The sequence below is a fragment of the Lampetra planeri genome, chromosome 4 (assembly GCF_965212315.1).
Source record: "Lampetra planeri chromosome 4, kcLamPlan1.2.h2, whole genome shotgun sequence".
NCBI classification, from domain to species: domain Eukaryota; kingdom Metazoa; phylum Chordata; class Hyperoartia; order Petromyzontiformes; family Petromyzontidae; genus Lampetra; species Lampetra planeri.
The window spans coordinates 28432542-28453070 of record NC_136110.1 but is presented as its reverse complement, the minus strand read 5'-3'; the positions used below and the strand labels follow the sequence as shown (position 1 = coordinate 28453070).

Here is a 20529-nt window from a genome sequence, read left to right as displayed (position 1 = left end):
AGCAGCCAGCATATTTGCCACTATGTATTTGTTCACAAGCGTAATCTATGCTTCTATTTTTTTTTATTAATCCACCACAAGCAAGGCACTGCATTTCAATAACTCATTAAACTAACGGTCACCGTCTTCAGGCTATAAGTTACTGATTTGCGTCACGACACTTGTGTAATACTGGTAGGAGTGGTGGCACAGTGTTCAGCGCACTGCACTATGAACCCATTCATTGCTGACGACAGCGCACACCAGTCAGTGGCGAGTAATATCAGAGCTGGTTCTGGGCCCCCTCCTTTACCAACCCACACTGACCGAGTTTCAGTTGAGCTCCTTAGACACTATTACCTTGGGGTTTCTACCCCTTCTCAGCCTCGCTGCCCTTCTCGGCACGTAAATATTTAGAGATGAGACGGGATTTTCCGATTGCCAATTCCCGTCATTCACTACGGTGCACCGTTCCACATTCGCCAATTCTCTCCGCATGTACAGACTTCAAATTGGTCGTGGTGAAAATGCTGCAGACGTGACGGGATGCACACAGACAGGACGGGACGCACACAGACGCGATGGGACACACACAGAAGCGACGGGACACACATGGATGCAACGGGACGCACACGGACGCAACGGGATGCACACAGACAGGACGGGACGCACACAGACGCGATGGGACGCACATGGACGTGACACACACAGACGCGACGGGACGCACATGGACGCGTAAAGCGACGTTGGGCTCATTGACCCATTTTTTTCTCCTTTTTCCTTTCGGCGTAGACGGCGGGAAAGCTGCTGGAGACCTCGCAGCAACAGCAGCAGCAGCAGCAGCAGCAGCACGGCTTCCTGTCGCTCACGTACACGCGGGCGCTCACGCGCAACGTGCGCCAGCGCATCTCGTCGCGCCAGGAGCGCGTGTCGCGCAGCCTTCACCGCGGCGACGCTCCGGACACTGGGCCCTCGCACCTGCACGAGGTGCTCGTCAGCCTGCAGCCCTTCGACCTGGTGCTGCACTACCCGCTGCTGCGCGCCGTCGCGTCGCTCCTGGTCGCGGGCGGCGGCGGCGGTGACGCCGCTCGGCGCTCTCCGGCCGCCGGCAAGCGAGCGGCGCCGGCGGGCTCCACCGTCGGGCAGCCCGTGAAGCAGCACGCGCTGTCGTCCCGCGGGCTCCCCCTGCTCTACCTGAACACGAGCGTCATTCGCGTGTTCGTGCCGCAGAGCGAGGGCAAGCAGCAGCAGCAGCAGCAGCCGGCCACAAGTACGTATGCATGTTTGTTGAACTTCTTTCGCGCCGTACGTTGCCAACCGTGATGATCGGAGGTGCGGGGGGAAGGATGATAAACTAAACACAAATCAGTCCTAAAGAATTGCGTTTACAATTTAGATTTGAAAGTGCGTAGCTCCAGTGGCTTCCTAATTTAGGAAGAGCATTCCAAATGGCGGCGGAAGTGCATCTGAAAGCGCGCGATGCTGTGCTCGTCTTTGTTTGATGGTTAGCCAAAAGCCGCTGTGAGGATGACTGTAAAAAATTTTCTATAGGCATATGCTTTTCAATGTAATACTGGGCTTACCGATATCATATTTTGGAATTCTACTAACGTAACTAATTGCTATTTTTCCATAGGCACCTCTGCTCCCAAGGAAGACACGCTTGTGTTGAAAATAGGATCCATCAGCCTGGCGCCTGTGGCAGATAACCCGCTCACCAGGATCGTTATTCGCAAAGATATTTTCCAGTAAGTGCACACGAGGCACCACACACGTGGCCAGTGTAAGACAAATTGTCCGCACAGTTCCATGATAATTCAGCATTGCATGCATGTATGTTGAACTTATTTCACACTGTACGTAGCCAACCGTGCGAATCAGAGGCACGGGGGAAGGACAACGAACTAAACACACGCAACAAAGGACATCAGTATATTGGCATTAGCTAAACTATAAGAAAATTAATTATTTTGTAGTGTGTTACTGGCCATATGCGTCAAAGCATTCCATTCTGGGAGTTCATGTTAGGTCAGAATACCAACAACAAATGAAGGATATTTGAAAGTGGTAGTTTTAATTACTCACATATTTGAACAGTGGGCATCGTTTGTGCCTCTGTTGTTAGCTTTACAATGTGTGATTTCTGATTCATATCCCCACATGGCATTTCTGTTATTGAACGGTCAATAACACTTCAACTGCCTCCGATAAGCAAATGGTCCAGAGTGCTCTTGCCAATAACATTTTGTAATCCCGCAGCATTTGTTTAACAAGTCTGATGAGACCCAGAAGGTTAAAACCGATCCAGAGGTTTCTGGAATAAGAAAAAAAAATCTGCTCGATAATATCAGTGTGGAGAGCCAATAGGTCGATGGACTGAACAAGATTTGGAGTCATACGCACGCATGAGTAAAACTGCGTGATGACGAGACCCAATCCTCATGAGGCCCATAAGGTTTAAAACGGTCCAGAGATTTTTGGATAAAAATAATAGAACAATTCTGCTCAATAATATCGGTGCGGAGAGCCAATAGGCCGATGGAGTCATACGCAGAGAGTTCTTCTTCTACAAGTGCAGTAGCAAGTTACATTTGCGTAGGCTGCAACACGTCGCCACTGCGCTGCCCGCTTATGTAAACAATTACTAATTTGCGACATTAAGCCTAGAGGGTTACAGCGTCACCTTTTAACAATCTTCACGCGCCGCGTTGGCGTCCGCTTCACAGTAAATTGCGCCGGTCTCGTATCCGTTACTTGGGGGCAATTTTTAGTCGCCATTTCCTCTCCCGGCGACTACGATTGCTTACGGGGGGGGGCAGTGGCGCAATCGGGAAAGTGGCACCGGATCGCGATGTCAGGAATTTCGCGTGGGGAGCCGCCAGCCTAGAGAAAAGCAAAAAAATCTACAATCAGTGACTTGGAACGCGGTAATTACGCACGAGTAAAAAAAAAAGCGCGTTGTGAATAATGCCAAGAAAGCATTGGTACGTGCGGATGCTTGGGGTGCGATATCAAAACAATGTCTTAATTGGTGAAGGATGAGCAATTGCTTGTTTAGTCTGTGTTGTGTGGCCGTCCGCCAGCAAAACGAGTTTGAATTCGGTGTATCGCATACAGTGCACTCGTATTAATCCATGACTCATATTTGTTGATGCTATGATATGTATTAGTGGCTAAAATGAATTAATATTTTATTTTGTTACAGTTTAGAATTCTGTTTGAGGGAGGCTTTAATGAATCATTATGCACGAGTCGTCATTTCTGTGGTTATGGTTTAAAGTTCTATATATTTTCACAGCTGAAAAAGGCGACGCAAATTTTTCTTCCGTTGTAAAGCACTCGCAGCTATATTACCAACTCATAATCGCGCCTTCAGTTCAGTTCATTTATTAGGATTTACCCTGTGGGCCATTTGGCTCTTGATTTGGGTTCAACCGCAACAAATAATAAAATTACAAATTAATTGTACACAAATCTCAACATGACATCAACAGACTAAGGTGACAGACATGCGTGTTAGAACAGCTATCGTGAATGCGTACAACAAGCTTGAACTGTTAAAACATAGCCAACTAGAATACCGAGAACTAGACTTGCAGCTCCCACGAAGTGGCTCTGTTCTTGGTAAAATATTTTGCTCAAATCAACAAAGGTTATCAATTCAACCTCATCAGACGTGCATGGCATATTTCAAAATAAATTACTCACTTGATGCCCATTGGATTCCTGTACAGTGCAGCTTATCTTGTTCTTGTTGCATACTTGTCATGCGTTTTCTGATGAGGTCATTCTTTGTTCATTCATGTCGTGAGTTTAGCTACTTGAGTCACAGACACTTTCACCAAATGTTTCTTTCCGAATTGCTCCAAGCCGTTAGAGAATAGAGAATACTGTGATGTTCATCGAGATATATCCCAAACGTGTTTCAAGCGAATTGTTTTAAACCTGTTTAACACGTAGTAGGCTTTCGCGACCAATATCATCCATTGTAGAGGTTTTTTGGGTTCGATAGCATGAATATATAAAAGCGTCGTTAAAACCCGCCACCACCCGACACAGCCAACTAGTAAGGGTTGTCTCGTAAACAGAACGTGGCCAATTCGTCACTAGTACAGCACACCGGTGTGTTGGAGAGCCAAGCCACAACATTTACAATCCGAGTACGACGTTTCACCAGTAATTACAACCAGCTTCATCAGGCGACAGCCAGATTTGTGGAGAAGTCATCACCTGTTTCGTTCCTTATATAGAGGCGTAGATGTGGTGACCACGCTTCTGCGCTCTTGCGCAAATCCCCGCCTGGATGAAGGCTATTAATGGGAGTTGCTGGACCATTCTTGGCCATGCTGGTCAGTGCGATTTTAAGTAATTTCTAGAACTGGTTAAGATATCATTCGCCGCTGGTGTTGGCCTGGCCAGGAGCCAAACCCATGTCGCTGGTTTGATAGCGCAATGCAGCTAACCACTGCGCCACCGTTCCACCCAAAAATCTTTGTAGAACCGTATGTAAAAACCCGTTCATTTAAATGTTCTATCTAATTATGCTCTGCCAGTCTAAGTATCTGTCCTCAAAGCTAATCAATGAGTTTAATTTCCAGTTGTATTGATCCATATTCTTTCTTAAGCGTGCAATGCGCATCCTTCCATATATCTCATGACGTCGGAAAAAAACATTATCTTCCATTTGGTCACACGGCCAAAAAAATTTAATCTGGTACGTCAATAGCATTGGTTTAACCAAGCCTTACTGCTGATGAGACACTGCATGTCAAAGGCGATCCAGAGTTTGCTTGTATTGAACCAATGCGGCCGAAAGAAATTCACTTCCAGGAGCCCATTTGGCCAACAGGAGAGAAGAGACAAATATGGGAAGATGCACGTTGTTTGCTCGTTTATTTTGTGGCTTATATTCCCCACAAACACACAAATGATTTTGTGTTACATTTTCTTTAAGGACGAGCTAGGGGCCATTATCTCCACAGCATTGCAAGCCTTATCCAGTATATATTTTCAGCAACTATCATTTAATCTCATTTGCTTTTCTCCATTGCTGTCTCATCAGTCTTAGTAACACCCACTTTTACATGCATTCCTCACAGTATTTGTATCATCGTTTTACGCGTTTAATAAGCTGCTTATCTGTGATGCCACGTGAGTGACGCCCAGAGTGATATTTTTTTTCCCTGATGTGGAATTTGATGCTGAAAATTTTACAAAAACTTAAAATTATGACAAGAAGCAGGGGGAGTGGTGGATGCTTTGAATTACACTGAGAGACAGAAAGAGCAACTCACGCATCAGAGAAGGCGTGCGAGTTAGAGACATCATCGTAACCATTAAATGATAGCAAGCGGGCTTGTGTTGTATCGACGAGGCTCGATTATTGCAACTCACTACTTCACGGGACGTTTGTCAAGAAACATTACCAAGCTGCAGCGTGTACAAACTACTTTGGCATGTGTCGTGATGGGCACTGCAAGACCTGACCATGTCCGTCCGGTGCTTGCTGAGCTGCATTGGCTTCTGGTTGCCGAGCGAATACATTATGAGGTCGTAACTCATTACGCACAAAGTGCTTGCCACAAACGAACCACAATACCTTGCTGATCTCGTCAACGGAGCATAAACCATCACGCGAACTCCGGTCAGCGCTTTTGGCTGACCATCGAACAAAGACGGTCACCGCATCGCATGCTTTCAGATGTGCTTCTACGGCCGTCTGGAACGCTCTTCCTTCCGATATTAGGAAGCCATTGGAACTATGCACTGTTAAATCAACATTGAAAACTAATTTCTTCAGGATTCCTTTTTGTGTTTAGTTTGTTGAACTTCCCCCTCGCCTTTGATTAGCACGGATGGTGACGTACAGTGCGAAAGAAGTTCAACATACATTGTGTCAGACACGTCGCTTGGAGCGATGTTGACGGGCAGATGAGGCTAATAACGGAAGGTAGGAACATGTCCGTCAGGACGTCCACTGTGAGGATGGAGTGTCAAAATCAGCTTCTGCGAAGGAGCTAAATGGATTTTTACATCTAAGAGATAGTCATTGGATGGGTTGGGGAGGTCTATATCCAAAGTGGATAGATCATGTCTGATGATGATGATGATGGTTGGTGTGTCAATCTGGGCAGGTTTGTTTAACGCTGATATCACATTAACCATCGTTGCAAATTGTCCCACATTAGGTGACGCATATGAACATGTCCTTATTATCGTAAATGGAGGCCGGTGATGTTTTTTTCTTCTCATTATAGTTTGTGTGTGTTCACCGGATGTAAAGAATCATAATGGATCCAATTAACATGTTTTTCCACTGTTGCTTTTCGTCCCAGTTTTGTCAATCAACACGCCACTGGTCTCCGTCACTAGCAGCGATGACAATCGCCAAGTCCAATGAGTGCTGACCATTTCATAACAAAATGTGATTCTCTCCTGCCCATTTGTTATTTTCAATCGCCACGTTGTGAGATTAATAATAGGCAAATATTTTATCTCGCATGATTTCGCTCAGCGACAAATGTGAATGTAAATTTTTTATCCCCAATTAAGTTATAAAAAAAAGAACGTCCACTTTTTTAGTTACCAACTTGTGCAGTTGATGAAGCAGCAACAGTTATTCGTATTTTTAAATAAAAGCACGTACAATCACACGTTATTTATCCAAAAGGAGCTCAATTATGCATGACTATGTCCACATTGCGATAATCGAATTAATTTAAACCGCACAACATAGGTACTCACTAACGACACTTTCCCTAACAGCCTCAAACGACTGTACACAAACAGGGATCGTTGTATTTCAGCACGAATGTACAATCGCAGGCTGACCCAAACCTAACTCACTTTCAGCTCAACATTATCTCAAGATACGCTCACACGCATGCATTATTGTATCTCACGTTCGGATGCTTGTGCACACTAAAGTCACTGTGCGTGTGTTCAACGACATTTATTTTTGCTCGTTAATTAATTCGTCTTAACGAGGCCTTTCTGCTGAGATATGGACAATTTGTCGCGTTTAATGACGTGTTTGTGTTTACAATCGGTGATGACGAGTCGGGACTGGTTTCTCTTTTTTACGTGACTGCTGGACGTTGAAGTGTTAGACAGACGAGACTGCCGTGTCCCTGTCGAGGCTGCACGTCGGTGAAAAAGAGCATCATAGCTCATTGGATTTCTGCAGGATAAGCAGGGTGCTTCAAAAGAAACGTTAACACTTGCATGGGACTATAGTTTTTGATGGAAAATGAATGGATAATACTACACCATAACATGATAACAAATGTAATGTTAATAGCTTCAACAAGTCGAAGAGTCTGCACTTGTTCGCCGTAATTGTCAACGCGTTGTCTGGAATCTTCTCCAGGTGGTCTCCAGAGGGCGGAGGCACATTTCTTGCGTCATTGTCGCAAATTCTCGGAAGTGTTAACATTTTTTTGAAGCATCCTGTATACAGATTCTGCGACTGGGCAGAAAGGACCAGTGTGAACCAAAGGAAAACTTGTGCTAGCGTTAACAAAAAAGGATATATATATGTAAAAATGTTAAATATATCCGTAACATGTTATGGGACATGCTGTCTTGTAAAACGTGATACTAAAATGCGAAAGCCCCATTATCCATCGTTTATATAACGTAAAACTAACAAAGGAGGATGGGACACAGGGATTGCTGTTTAAGTATGAAAGTAAGGAACAGTTTAGGCTCACGGCCTGGAAGATGTCACTCTTTTTTTTTTACAAGTGGACTCTTGAACACACTGATGTTTTATGCAGGAGAGAGGCACCCGCTGAAGAAACACTCAGAAGTGTATACGTTTCAGTTTGTGATTAAAAGCACAGCACTATAACTCAGATTTATGTTTACAACTGAACCTTAACGTTGAACAGTGTTGTGCGCAGGCTTTTTTTCGAAAATCTCAATTATTTACTGGCCAAACACATTATCGCACAGGGTCAATTGAATACGATTCGTAGACATCTCTTCTTACAAGGCGTTATCGTGTCCACCAACTATCGTTCTATCTCGAGGTACTTAGTAAGTTATGACAAAAGCTCACAATGTTATTCTATTGTGAAGGTGGTCGCAGACCAGTAATACAGATGGGGATCGGGAGGAGAATTGACACTTGATGACTTATGAAAGTTTGGGTTACATGTCGAATACCCAACTCAATAACTCAGCAACGCTGCATCTTACGACCACGCTCTGCACTCAGGAGTGTCATTGAGTGTGTCTCTCTGTTATCACTGAGACACGGATAACCCTTCGGTTCAACCTAGTTGAGCTGTAACTGCATTTACAGTCCTTTGTCAATCCACTGCTGGATGAAGGCCTCCCCACAACGTGTCAGTCGTGGGGGTTGTTTGGCTTAATCTTTCTGGTTGGTGCGGGTTGCTAAAGGTGGGGTCCTGAGACTGGTTCAGATGTTACTCACCATTGATGTTAGCCGTGGCCAGGAATCAAACTCAGGTCGCCAGTTCTCATAGTGCAGCGCCCTAACTAAACTACATAGATTTTACCAGGTAAGGCCCACTGCATTATTTAACTTTTTTTCAGAAGCAACCTGGCCAAAAATGATAGCTCAACAAAGTGGCTTATCACGTGGACATTTACAGCAGCCAAAAACCGGAGGGCCCGGAGAAAAATCCATGCGACCACGGGGAGAGAGAACTTGCAAACTCCAAATATACAGCAGGCGTCAGGGTCTTTATTGAACCCACGACCTCCTGTATGCCAGGCGAGGGAGTTAACCTCTCCGCCACAGCGGCACCCGTAGCTACAGTAACGGTGCGTATCGTCGTACGGATTCAGTTAATGAATGATCTTCCTCATTGATACATTTGCAGACAATCGAGACTGACAGATGTCAAAAATATTTCAAGGCGTTCTTTAAATGAAGGTGAAAATCGTATACTTTCCACGCACAGGATATCAATGATGTAGGCAAAGATATGAGAACGTTTAAATGGTCATAAACTTGCCAGTGGAAATAAGTATATTGTTAAAATTGTTGCATAGTCATTACATATTACATAACAATGTCTTGTAGTTATGTAAATTAACTTGAGTGAGCAATTACATTCAACGGATATGATTAATTGGGGTTAATGTGTCATGCGAAAGATTAATGTATCCGTTTAAACATGTCGCTTGTATTTACAGCAATGTCGCACTGCGTTTTTTCTTGGGCCTACGTATTGTTATTCAAGACGTGTTGTTTCACAGGTTCAGTGTTAAAACATTTAATTTCATTTCCGTGTCTTATTTAAAAAAAAAACCGAGAGAATAAAAAAAACTCCTATAGTTTGACAATCCCTCTAAAATAAATTAAATAAATCTTCTTCGTATTAGCCCAATTGGCAATCATGAAAATTTGACTCTCTCAATACGAACAATACCCGATATGGTAACATATATCATATGAAATGTTTGCAGGGGTTTCATTCATGGCTGGTTAGGCTCTCGTTTTAATTAAATTACAGCAGTACACTTACGTTAAATTAAGAGACGCGGCACAAAATGTTAGTTTTTTGTTGTTGTTGTAAATAATGCACATTCTTTGTCAACGGCGCACAGGGTACCTCTCATGGCATCATTGCACAGTGAACGACATTGTTCAGGGCTGTTGTGGCGGCCGCAGATCAACTGAATGTGATCAGCCCAAGTCGTGTGAATTTGACTTGTCCGCCTGGCTCGCTGGGCCCCCGTCGCGCCAGTGGCATCACTTCTTTGAGCCGAGTGCCTCGGTGCGGATGACACACAGGAATCCGTGGGCACGGACGCAGGCTTTGTAAGAGATCTGATAGGGAAACGTTTGCATTTGGCATTTTTTTTGTGCCAGAAACCATACGAATTCGTAGGAAGTGTTAAGGAAAAAATAAATTCTGATGGAATAAAATTCCCCAAATGAGGCATTGTGGTGTGACTCAGTAGTGGTGGGAATGTCTGGGATCTTTACGGGAAAAGTTTGATTTCTTTTCCCTGTTTTTCCCATGCTCGGGTATTACGAATGTCGCTAAAATAAGGCCCTACACTAAGCTTCGGACTGCTTTTAAATCATACTTGCACGTCTTAACTTAGTCACGTTATTTGTTATCACATTTCCATGGATGAAGGTAAGAGTGTGTAATTGAACTTACATTTTTGTCGTTGTTGTTGTTAATTGTTGTTTGATGTCAGCTGTGGAACTGCAATGAATCACATAATTACCGTAGGCGACTTTTTTGCTCTTTAGTCTTGCTACTGTCCTTTCGAACAATCGCTTTGTTGAAATTACTTTAGGACGCGCAGTGTACTTCCCGTGGATCGCATTTCGCTAATGTCCTTTCAGCGCGTTCCTTTGTACCTATCGTGCAGATTGTTGCTGTATACAGTGCACACACAAGGAGCATCTGGCAAACATTTTTTGCAGGTCTTTATTGGCAACGGATACTATATTTAGGAACACTTGTCAGTTCTAGTTGAAGGTACCGGCTAGTCGCCTGGCGCTTCGGTTACAAGTTTACCCACTTAAAAGTGGCTCTAATTATTTTCTTGAAATTATACATGTAAAATAAAAACCAGGAATACATACTAGTACTTGTAATATCTTTATTATATTATTCATATCATTGACAGTTTACATGCTTTTTTTTTACAGCAACGCAGATTGTTTCCTCTTGCTCGGGGGCCGGCATTGTAAACGTGCAACAACACGTGTCTGTGTTTCCGATTTACACTTTTATCCGGTGCCCGTACGTTTTCCTTCGCGATCGATCATATTTCGAGCCGCTCCTCAGTGAAGACAAAGCATCCCCCACTTATATGAACAAAGCCCACGAACGTCTAATGGCCCCTTGCCCACTTGTCAGCTTGGGCATCAAACCCCACAGGAGGTGAATGACTTGGTTTGCTGACGATGGAGGTCATGTACTTAAGTATTCGGCAAGAGACTAAAATGTAATTTAGAACTTCAGGGTGACCCTAATTGAATGAAGCTCCATGCTGTTATTTTAGCAACCAAAAAAATGTTAGCTATCGATTTTTTTATTTCTTAGCATAAACTTGATTATTTTTGCGTAAAATTTTGTATTTTAACCCCTCTAGAACATCATACAAATGTACATCAGTCACATCTTGTCTATAAATATATGAGATATGCTGTCTGTTTTTGCATTTACAAAGCAACTACAGACTTACATGTCCTGCTCCATTCATCATCAGTGGCGCCCTGACATCAGTACACGTATTGTTACGTGACCAGTCCTTTAGGATGAGGGCTGTTAAATTACCATAATATTACGACGTTTTGCGAAGTTTTTTTAAAATAAAAAAAAATTTGGGCTGGCCATTTTTTAAAATTGTAAATTGCCTTTGAAACGCCTGCGTGCCAATCGAGGTTTGAACATTTTGCAAAGGAGACGTAATCAGTCGCGTTCCCTTCGCCCTCCGCACATCTCGCCTCCAACCGTTGATTGCCTCCTCCTCGTCGCTGCGCTGTGCCCTGCGTATTTTGTGAACATCGTACATTTTGGGTCCGAACACGTTGTTTTCGGCTGTGCCTTCCCGACGCGTCCTCTTCCGATGTTTCCCGTCGCTCCGTACAGATCACTCTGATGCCGTCATTCTTGTTCTGTGCTGATGCACCAGGATCTCTCTCGCAAACACTGGACGTTTGTGAAAAAGAGCCTTATAGCTCATTGGATTCCTGCAGTATAAATACATATTCTGATTTTGATTCTGAACACGCTGGGAAATTGGCTAAAAGGGGTTTCCCGTGCAATAAATAAACGTTAAATTGTATTGGTTGGCCTGAATACGTTATAACTTATATATGAATTGCATTTTTTTAAATCATCATTGTGCACAATCGGCCGCTTAATGAATTAGTCGACTATAATATTAATTGGCAGCGCGACTGCATAGGTGTTTTTTCGTGGTTGCGCTCTATAGCTCTTCAATACGTTCTGAACTTGTCGCACAAGTTGTCCGACGTGACGCCAAACATTTCGCTCCACGTGCAGTTCCCGAAGAAGCTTCCCGGCATGGGGATCGAAACGGCAGGCATCGCGCCAAACAACACGCGGCACAACGCTTCGATTGACACGGTTGGCTACGTACGGTGTGAAAGAAGTTCAACAAATACATACAACCCGAGAGCCCATCGGGGAGCTACAATTGACCTTGGTCCTTCAGAGCAGAGCAAATTGCTTTTGAAATTAAACGCAAACACGATGGTCCGTGTCGATCTCTCAGTGTAGAATGCGCACGTGCGTGTGTATGTTGAACTTCTTTCGCACCTCCTTGGTTCTTTCGGTAAAGTCACGTAGACTCTGCCTTCTCGACAGACCTGTTCTCCACCTGAAGACGGCTGCTTGCGTTGTGGCCGAAGCGTCGTGAAAATTGTATTTTATTATGTTTTATTTTTATTATTTTATTATTTTCCTTCTACGTGACTTTACCGAAAGAACCAAGAAGATGAATCCCTGCAGTCACGAAAGCTTTAAATCGAAATTCTTTCGCACCGTACGTAGACAACCGTGCTGATCGGACGTGCGTGCGTGCGTGCGTGCGAGTGCGCGCGTCAAAGCGGGGGAGAGCACGGGACCGATGGTGCTCCCCCCTCCAGGGTTATCCGAGGTTTTTTCCGCCATCGTTGTGTGGCAGGTGGCGCGTCTTGCTGTGCGCGGGCAGGTGCAGGGAAGCGAGTAGCAGAGCGTCGTCTGCTGAGACTAAACCCCAGCACTGTCAGGTGCAGATTGCTGAGCACCCTGACAATTCTGAGGTATTGTCTCAGGCAGACCGGTGGCTGTTGCCCGGCTGAACGCAAGTGGTGAATCGGAGCCAGCGGGAGAACTTCTGCACGGCGCTCAAATGAATCCACGGGGGAGAGAAACCGTCATGATTAATTCTCCAATCAATCATTCTACGTATACGCTTCCAACGTATTTGTGTTTAGTTTTAAAAAGAAATGCAACGTGACATTTATTCCAGAAAGCGTGTTTTAATCGTCGGTGTTAAATTTGAACGAGCATCGTTGCGCACGTGCATGCTACCCACGCCGTATTGTACCCTTGAGCGCAAGTCTTCTCTTTTTTTCTTCTTAGCACGTTCAAGATTGTCGCACGTCCGAATTGCGGCAGACATATTGTTCGTTCATGAAGAGCGATTTTGAGTGTTTTAATAATACGTCTGCGCGATGGTTAGAGCTGCGTAAAAAGAAACACGGTTTTTGCCGTCGCACGTATCACGCCGCTGCGCCGTGACGGGCGATGCGCGTGGCTCCTGCAAGCACTGCGACGTGAATAGCACAACAAGTAGTGCTCAGCAATTAGGCGCAATAATTTAAAACAACTGTATTAATCCGGTTTATTTAATATTAAATAGTTAATGTTAATTTAATTTTCTTGTATGAATATCACACGATCCTAACGTAAATCCGCGCGCGTCAGAGACGCTTAATTTCACGATCAGAATTTATTTCACTTATTTGGTAACGTTTTTGCATTAATTTAATCGTAAGATTTAATTATGACGACGGCAAAATGCCATTATCGGATACCCCCTTCGAGGGGCTGCCAGGCGGGGGGGTGGGCTGCATGTAAGTTTCTCGCCATCTCTCTGTCTAAAGCCTTACCTAGGTAGGGGCGATCGCAGAGTCCTGGGAGTTTGCCGTTCGGCTCGTAGAGAGCCACCGAGCCCGCACTGTGCCAGGCTGTGCCAGCCAGAAGGCTGGGCTGGACTGAGCAGACCTCGGCCACTGTGCCAGCCTCTTATTTATCGCGAAGGCTCAAAAGGCCGGGCACCCCGCTTCCTTGAGCCGCATCGAAGTGAGGAAGCTGCAGTTGTTGAGAGATAACGTCCGGGGTTATTTATTTTCCAGGGCCTGCGTATAGGAGATATCTCGTAATCTCAACCGTGTGCGTATGTAAATTATTGCTGTTGGTGTAAGTGTTATGTAGATGGCAGTTTTTTGTTTGTTGTTGTTGCGTAAAACGGGGAATCAATGGTTTTATGTTTAATTGAATATCAATAGGGATCTGTGTTGTGCAGTTGGTGAAATTTTTAAGGTTTACTTGAAAGCTGTGGACTGCGCATGATGAATTATTGAAAAGTGTTTTGAGCATTATCTATAAATACACGCTGTCAAAACTTTTATGTATTTTGTAAAAAATAGATACCGGTCATGCAAATTTACATTTCATAATGTGGCTATAAACACATGGCGTAGGGAAGTTTACGTCCCACAATAGATTGATACAGTGCTAGAAATTAACTCGACTGGCCTGATTTAATCTATATTTTGATGGGGTGGGAGGAGATTTTTTTTCAGTTGTGAGCATGGGGTATATTATCAATGCAGGTTGTACAGTTTATCAGAGCTCAAAGGTAATTTTCTCAATAATAATAACCATTGCTGCATGCACTTAAATGCGCATATATTTGATTTAGAAACACATCCCGTCTGGTATGCTGTTTAAACTGAAATTGCCCCGAAGTACAATAGTTTCATCTAATTTATTTATATTTGTCAGTATAATTGCAAGCAGCGTTCGAGCACTAAGCGCCGCTGCCGCGTCGAATCTGCGCGGCATAACCCAGCGTCGCGGAAAGTGTGGCCATTTATTCGATAAATACAAACCTAAATAACTGGCTGTGTTGGGTGGCGGCGGTGTAACGACACATTTACACGATCTAACCCAAAAGTCCCCGAACTTGGATGTAGCCAATCGCTCGCTGCCCTCTCTTTTTGCCCATTGCATGTTGTGGGGCATTAATCGCGGTACGATTCTTTTGAATCTCTTCACTTGGAATAATATCCCTCCGGCTTGTCTTTTCGGTGATCCTCCGGCACCCGTGGGCCAAGCACCGCGCGCGTGCCCATGAGCTCGCTTCTCCCTTGCTGCTCTGGCATTTTTTTGGCGCGGCACTAGCGGCGTTCGCTCGCTCGCTCGGATGGCCGGCCGGCCGATCAGCCGGCCCCACATCTCGCCACGCGTCGTACTGCCCCCCCCCCCCCCCCACAGACTCTTGCGAGCTTGGAGGTCGTCACTGTTGTCGACTCTTACATCTCAGTCTATCTCAAGATCATCTTCCTCTTTTCGTCTCTTAGAATAATAATAAAAACACACCTCCCCCTCGCCCTGCGATCCGCGTTCTTGCTATCCATGCGCGGAGTGTCACGATGCGCTTACATTTAGATGCGTCATAAATCTGAACCGCTGTTTCTTTGTATTTGTCATGAAGTGACAAATGCTCTTTTCCTTTAGAGTTGTTTTTTTGTTTTTGTAGGACAAATAAATAAATAATTGCGTGTTATTTCGTGCCAACTCAGTTTAATATGAGATGCGTCCGTACTGGCAGGCCCTGATTAAGTTTGAGGCTGTTATAGTTTTGGGGGCTCCCTCTGTGTATCTTCAATTCCTTCCCTTCACTGTTTTACCACCACCAATGTCCAATTCCAAATATCCCATCGTAAATTCCGTTGGTTATTTCAGGTTTCGTTTTTAATGTGATATAGAAACCTTTGCATTTACTTGAAGCGAACAGCACTTTAAATTTAGAAGCATAACCTTCAGTAATAAACAAAGTGGTTCTTAATTAACAAATTACCAAGACCGTTCATCGTAAGTGCTACAGTCGTGCATTTCAGCCATTATGAAGCAGTACCAGTGTGTACTTTTGGGGGCCTTCGTAATCCGAGGCCCTGCGTTATTCCAGCCCTGCATCCTGGGCAAGTGGTGCCGCAGTTGTTCCTAAAGTCGCGCCGTGAACCTGGCCACCACAGTTTGATTCACGGTCATGGCTGACATCAGTGGTCAGTGATATTTCACGTGGTCCATATTGTTCCGTGGCGGCTTGAATAGACGTGTCCTATCGTTTGCTATTTGTAATTTGTCCGCGCAATTGTGTTTTTAAATATTAATGAGCACCTGCGTGTATCTGCGTAGGTTTGGGCAACCATTCACAAGCAGCACTTAGCACGCAGAGGCACATCCAACACAATATTGAGCGCTCTAACCCTGTAATGTGAATGATCTGCTACGATTAGGTATAGAACGTTCTGGTTGTTCTATTGCTGTGCTCTGGAGAAGAGCCGTTGTGCTAGAATGTTAGCCTGCAATATAATATTGCTGTTATAACGACGGAGTGGTTGTACAGTGGTTAACAACCTGCGTTATAAACCTGACCACCTGAGTTTAATTCCCGGCCACGGCTGACATCAGAGGCTAGTGATATCGTAATTGATGGTCCTGCTCTCTCCCCCCCCACTTCGCAACCCGCACGAGCCAGCGTGGTGAAATACGGTGAAGTCTGGTGAAGTATGGTGAAGTACGGTGCAGTACGGTCAAGTATGGTAAACACAAAAAAACCATGAGCCTTTAAGGCATTGGGGGATCGAGAATGGATACAATTTTTTTTTCAAGTAGTGTCAATGATGACTCGTTTTTTTTGTATCTGTTTGCGTTTATAGAGTCGATATTCATACATCCTGGCGTTCATGTGCACGTGTGTTTATAGGATGCAGTTTGTATGAACAGCAATACATATATGTATTTTTACCGGGACCGTATTCATATCACGTGAAGCTAACCCTCATGTAGAAGTTGGTTAATCTCTGCAGATGCTTTGTCTTTCTTCTTCATCTCAATCATTTTAGTTTTATTTTAATCGTTACACAGACGATGTTCTCGTTTAGGCAGTTTCCCGGCTATTAAACAAGGGAGACGCGTGGTGCTTGAGCACAGAAACAACAAAAATAACGTAGACAGAAACGTCAGTCTCACAGAGGACAAGTACAGAGTCCTCAATTGATAGTCTGTTGTTGGATAACCATTTTTTTCTCCTCATTTGCTTACCTTTCCTATACGTTACGCTCCTATAGGTTTTTTTTGCATTGTTTGTTGTCACTTTCTGATCTGCCCCTACTGGGAACCTGTGAAAAAAAGTGTAATAGCTCATTAGATTCCTGTAGTATAAATACATATTCTGATTTTGTTTGAGTTATTAAAAAAAAAGTGATTCAAGTGCCTTGACATAAGCTGAAGAACTCTATCCAATGTTGGTTGAGAGAGACACAATGCCGTACTCATCCGCATTGACTTTGACAGCTACTTATCATAAATGTGGAGTTCTCCCCTTTTCATTCCTACCTCAGTGAAGCGATCTCCAGGTGTGTGCGTGCGATGAAGACCCTGCTACACCAACCAGTGTCACCAGCGCCAGCTTTGTCCCAGTTTTGATTTGAAGCTTTCGTGACTGCAGGAATCCATACTCTTTGCTTCTTTCGGTAAAGTCACGTCAGTAGAAAAAATAATAGATCACGACGTTTCGATCGCAACAACAAGTCTTCAGGCGACCGTCTTTAGGTGAAGTTTTCAGGTGAAGTCTTCAGGTGAAGACGGTCGCTTGTTGTTGCGATCGAAACGTGATATATTATTTTTTCTACCTACATGACTTTACCGAGAGAACCAAAGAGTTTGTCCCAGTTTCTTTCTCTGAACTCCTGTCTCCAGTTTGATTCTTCGGATGGAGGTTTTAAGTGCTTTTGGAAATTTAACTTCATAATGAAAAGAAACATACCAATGCGCCAACATTTTAATTAATAGATGTGTGATTATTTTATCGTACCGTGATATTCGTATCAGAAAATCTAGACGTTGACTAAGAAAATGGAGCAATGACTGAAAAGTACCCACATGAACGTGGAAAGGCTCGTGCTTAGAATTACACAGAGACAGCGAAAGTGCAACACATGTATGGGACAATTTACGTTTTGAATGTTCAGATAAATTCAGTGCCACTGGTCAAGCCTAATCGGTTGAAGGGGATGAAGATGGCCAGTGGTAGAATCCAATGATGAGAGTGGCAGTAAACGGATTGAATGCGATGACGTCTACCAAGGAGATGGAGTGATGAATTCAGCTCGTGTGCAGCAGCTCGATGGGTTGTTACGTTGTTACGGGCGCCGCGGTGGCGAGATGTTAACTACCTCGCCTGTTATATAGGAGGTCGTGCTGTCGATCCCGACCCTGACGCCTGTATTATTGGGGTTTACATGTTCTTCCCGTGGTCGCGTGGATTTTTCTCCGGTTCCTTCAGTTTTTCCCTAAACTTTTAGAAACATGTCTTTAGAGTATTTGGCTGCATTGAATTTCCACACGATACGCCGCTTCGTTGAGCTATCATTTGTGGCCAGATCGCTTCTGAAAAAGAGCTATACAGCTCAGTGGGTCTTACCTGTTAAAATAAAATAAAAAGTTTTAGTTTAGTTTTTTGCAACTTTGTGAGATATAGCGATGGGAGACATTCATCAAGTAGGGGATAGATCATGGCTGACCGTGATGACATTTCCAACCCTTTCTTTTTTGTTGGTTGGGAAATAAAAAAAAAACAGGATGATATACGTTGTAGCAGTCTAGATTATATTTTAATTATTACTTAAATGCTTGTTTTAATTTCATTTACAGTTGTGGGAACACACTTCAAATTATGGAGCTTGAGTCACATTATACTTGTATATACGGCTGCAAATGTATATGTTGAGCTCTTATGGCACCTTATGGACAAACATATTTTAGTGACATTGGGTGAGATCTATACGTGTATTTATCATGGACAAGGCAAGGATTATTCTATTAAACACGCACCTTACGTTTTCCAGCATGCTACCATTTTTTTATGTTTACCCTGAAAATCACACACATATATCGACCAAAATGTACACCGCATTACGGTAACCCTTCAAAATCTTGGCTCTTGACGTAAATGAGCGAACGCCGTTTTAGATTAACCCACGGGTATATTTTCCTCACGACATGTGCTCATTTTCAATGCGCTCTTAAGTTCCAGGAGTGCGGTGCGTTCAAGTGGGCCGAACTTGACATTTTCCACACGGGAATTTTCCCCAATCATAAAAAAAAACGCTGTCACCCTCTTTCTTTCCGGCCTCGCAGAGGTGACGTTGCTGTCCTGCGACCGCCCTCAAACGCACACTTATCAGGCCAAATCCGCACGTTGCCCATGAGATCCCGCGCGGCGATAGCCGGCCACCTAGGTCGCCCATTCCGCCGAAGCCCTCTGTGGTCCTGAAATCCGGCCGGCGTGGGTTTTGACGTCCCATTCCCGTGGCTGGGTTTCGGCGGTCAGCCGCACTGAAGCCAAGGCAGCAGCCTTGCCGGGAGGGATAAGGGCTTGGCTCACCAAAGCTGTTTATGGCTTCGTTTTATGGCTTCTGGCTTTACTTGTACCCAAAAACGTTGCCACAACCCACAGCCCTTTTTATAGACTCTACGAAAAAGAAAAAGTTTTTTTTAATATTTCCCAGTCAACTTTTTTGTTATTTAAACATCATGTTTTAAATTAACAAGATGGAATGTTTTCAAGAAGTTTATATATACACACACGGAATATTAGGTATATGAATAACAAAGCAAAGAATGCGGTAAACAACCCCATTAATTAATTTTTCTCTTTTCACCCGAGAAGTTTAAATGTTTTCAGCACGCTCCAAAATTTGAGAATTATTGGTGTACAAATTGTGTCTTTATTGGGATTTTTTTTATTAAGTAAACGTTATTTTCGAAATATGTATTTTTTTTATTATAAAGTGTGATCGACAGCTGGATCTTACTTCAAATTTCAGTGCAAAACTTAGGAATTTCTAAAAAAAATATTCCCACTTTTGGAACTTGGCATGAAGCTCTGTTCGGAGAAAACCTTGCACTGTAGCTGCCACTTTGAGCAAATATTTAAGATGATTGAATGTATACAACAAGTCTGTAAATGTTCTAGAGGTTAGATAATTTTGTCTCCTATATTGGACACACACAGGGAGAAAATGCTCAATCCTTTCTGCCGTGAACATGATCTGTTTCCACTTAGAAACGTTAAATTGGGAAAAAATATGGATATTGGGATTTAAGTTCAATCTATTCTGCACTGCACATCTGTGGGAAGTATCTGGCTTTTAACCATGGCACAGCAAGCATGTGCACGAGTGGTTTAATTTTTTTACTTTGTCTTTTAAAGTTGAAAATAATAATTATTTGTCTATTGTTTCCATATGAAGTCGGACATTGTATTTAACCTTGCCTGAAACTTTTTTTTTCTATTTTAATTTTCTTTGATCGGTCCCACGTAATGCTCGAACACCTGCAGTCATAATGTTCATCAAACGGTCCCTCGTCAGGTTCGTAACCGAGTGAACGGATGGGAATGCATTCCTGCATGTCTTACCTGGCAAGTTTGAATGCAAGCTCCCAATCCGTGTTCGCGTGGGGATAGCGACATTTGTGCAGTATAAACTCTCGCCGATGCGTTTTTGGGTTGTGCCGTGCGTTGTTCCGCACCATGTGTGACGCTTCGCTCAATGTGCCAGGAGAACTTCTTCAGAGACCGAATTCGGAATTCCCTTGCCCCGTTCATTTCCTGAAGCAACCGGCAAACGCAATCGCAGAGGGGATAGAGAAAATATTCTACATTGCGTGTGCACGCAAAATATTCAAGGAGCCTCCACGAGGATGTTTTCCTCCCAGCACACTGTGATATTGCAACCAACGAGAG

General features: G+C 43.8%; 1 protein-coding gene across 4 annotated transcripts in view; it reads left to right on the top strand.

The window, feature by feature from the left end:
* VPS13B (vacuolar protein sorting 13 homolog B) overlaps positions 1 to 20529 on the top strand; it is a 298548-nt gene that overhangs the window by 191903 nt on the left and 86116 nt on the right. For all 4 annotated transcript variants that reach the window (XM_078593678.1, XM_078593679.1, XM_078593677.1 and 1 more), the window contains exons 29-30: positions 772 to 1249; positions 1616 to 1727. In XM_078593678.1, coding sequence (XP_078449804.1) covers positions 772 to 1249; positions 1616 to 1727 — 590 coding nt within the window. The remainder of the gene's footprint in view (positions 1 to 771; positions 1250 to 1615; positions 1728 to 20529) is intronic.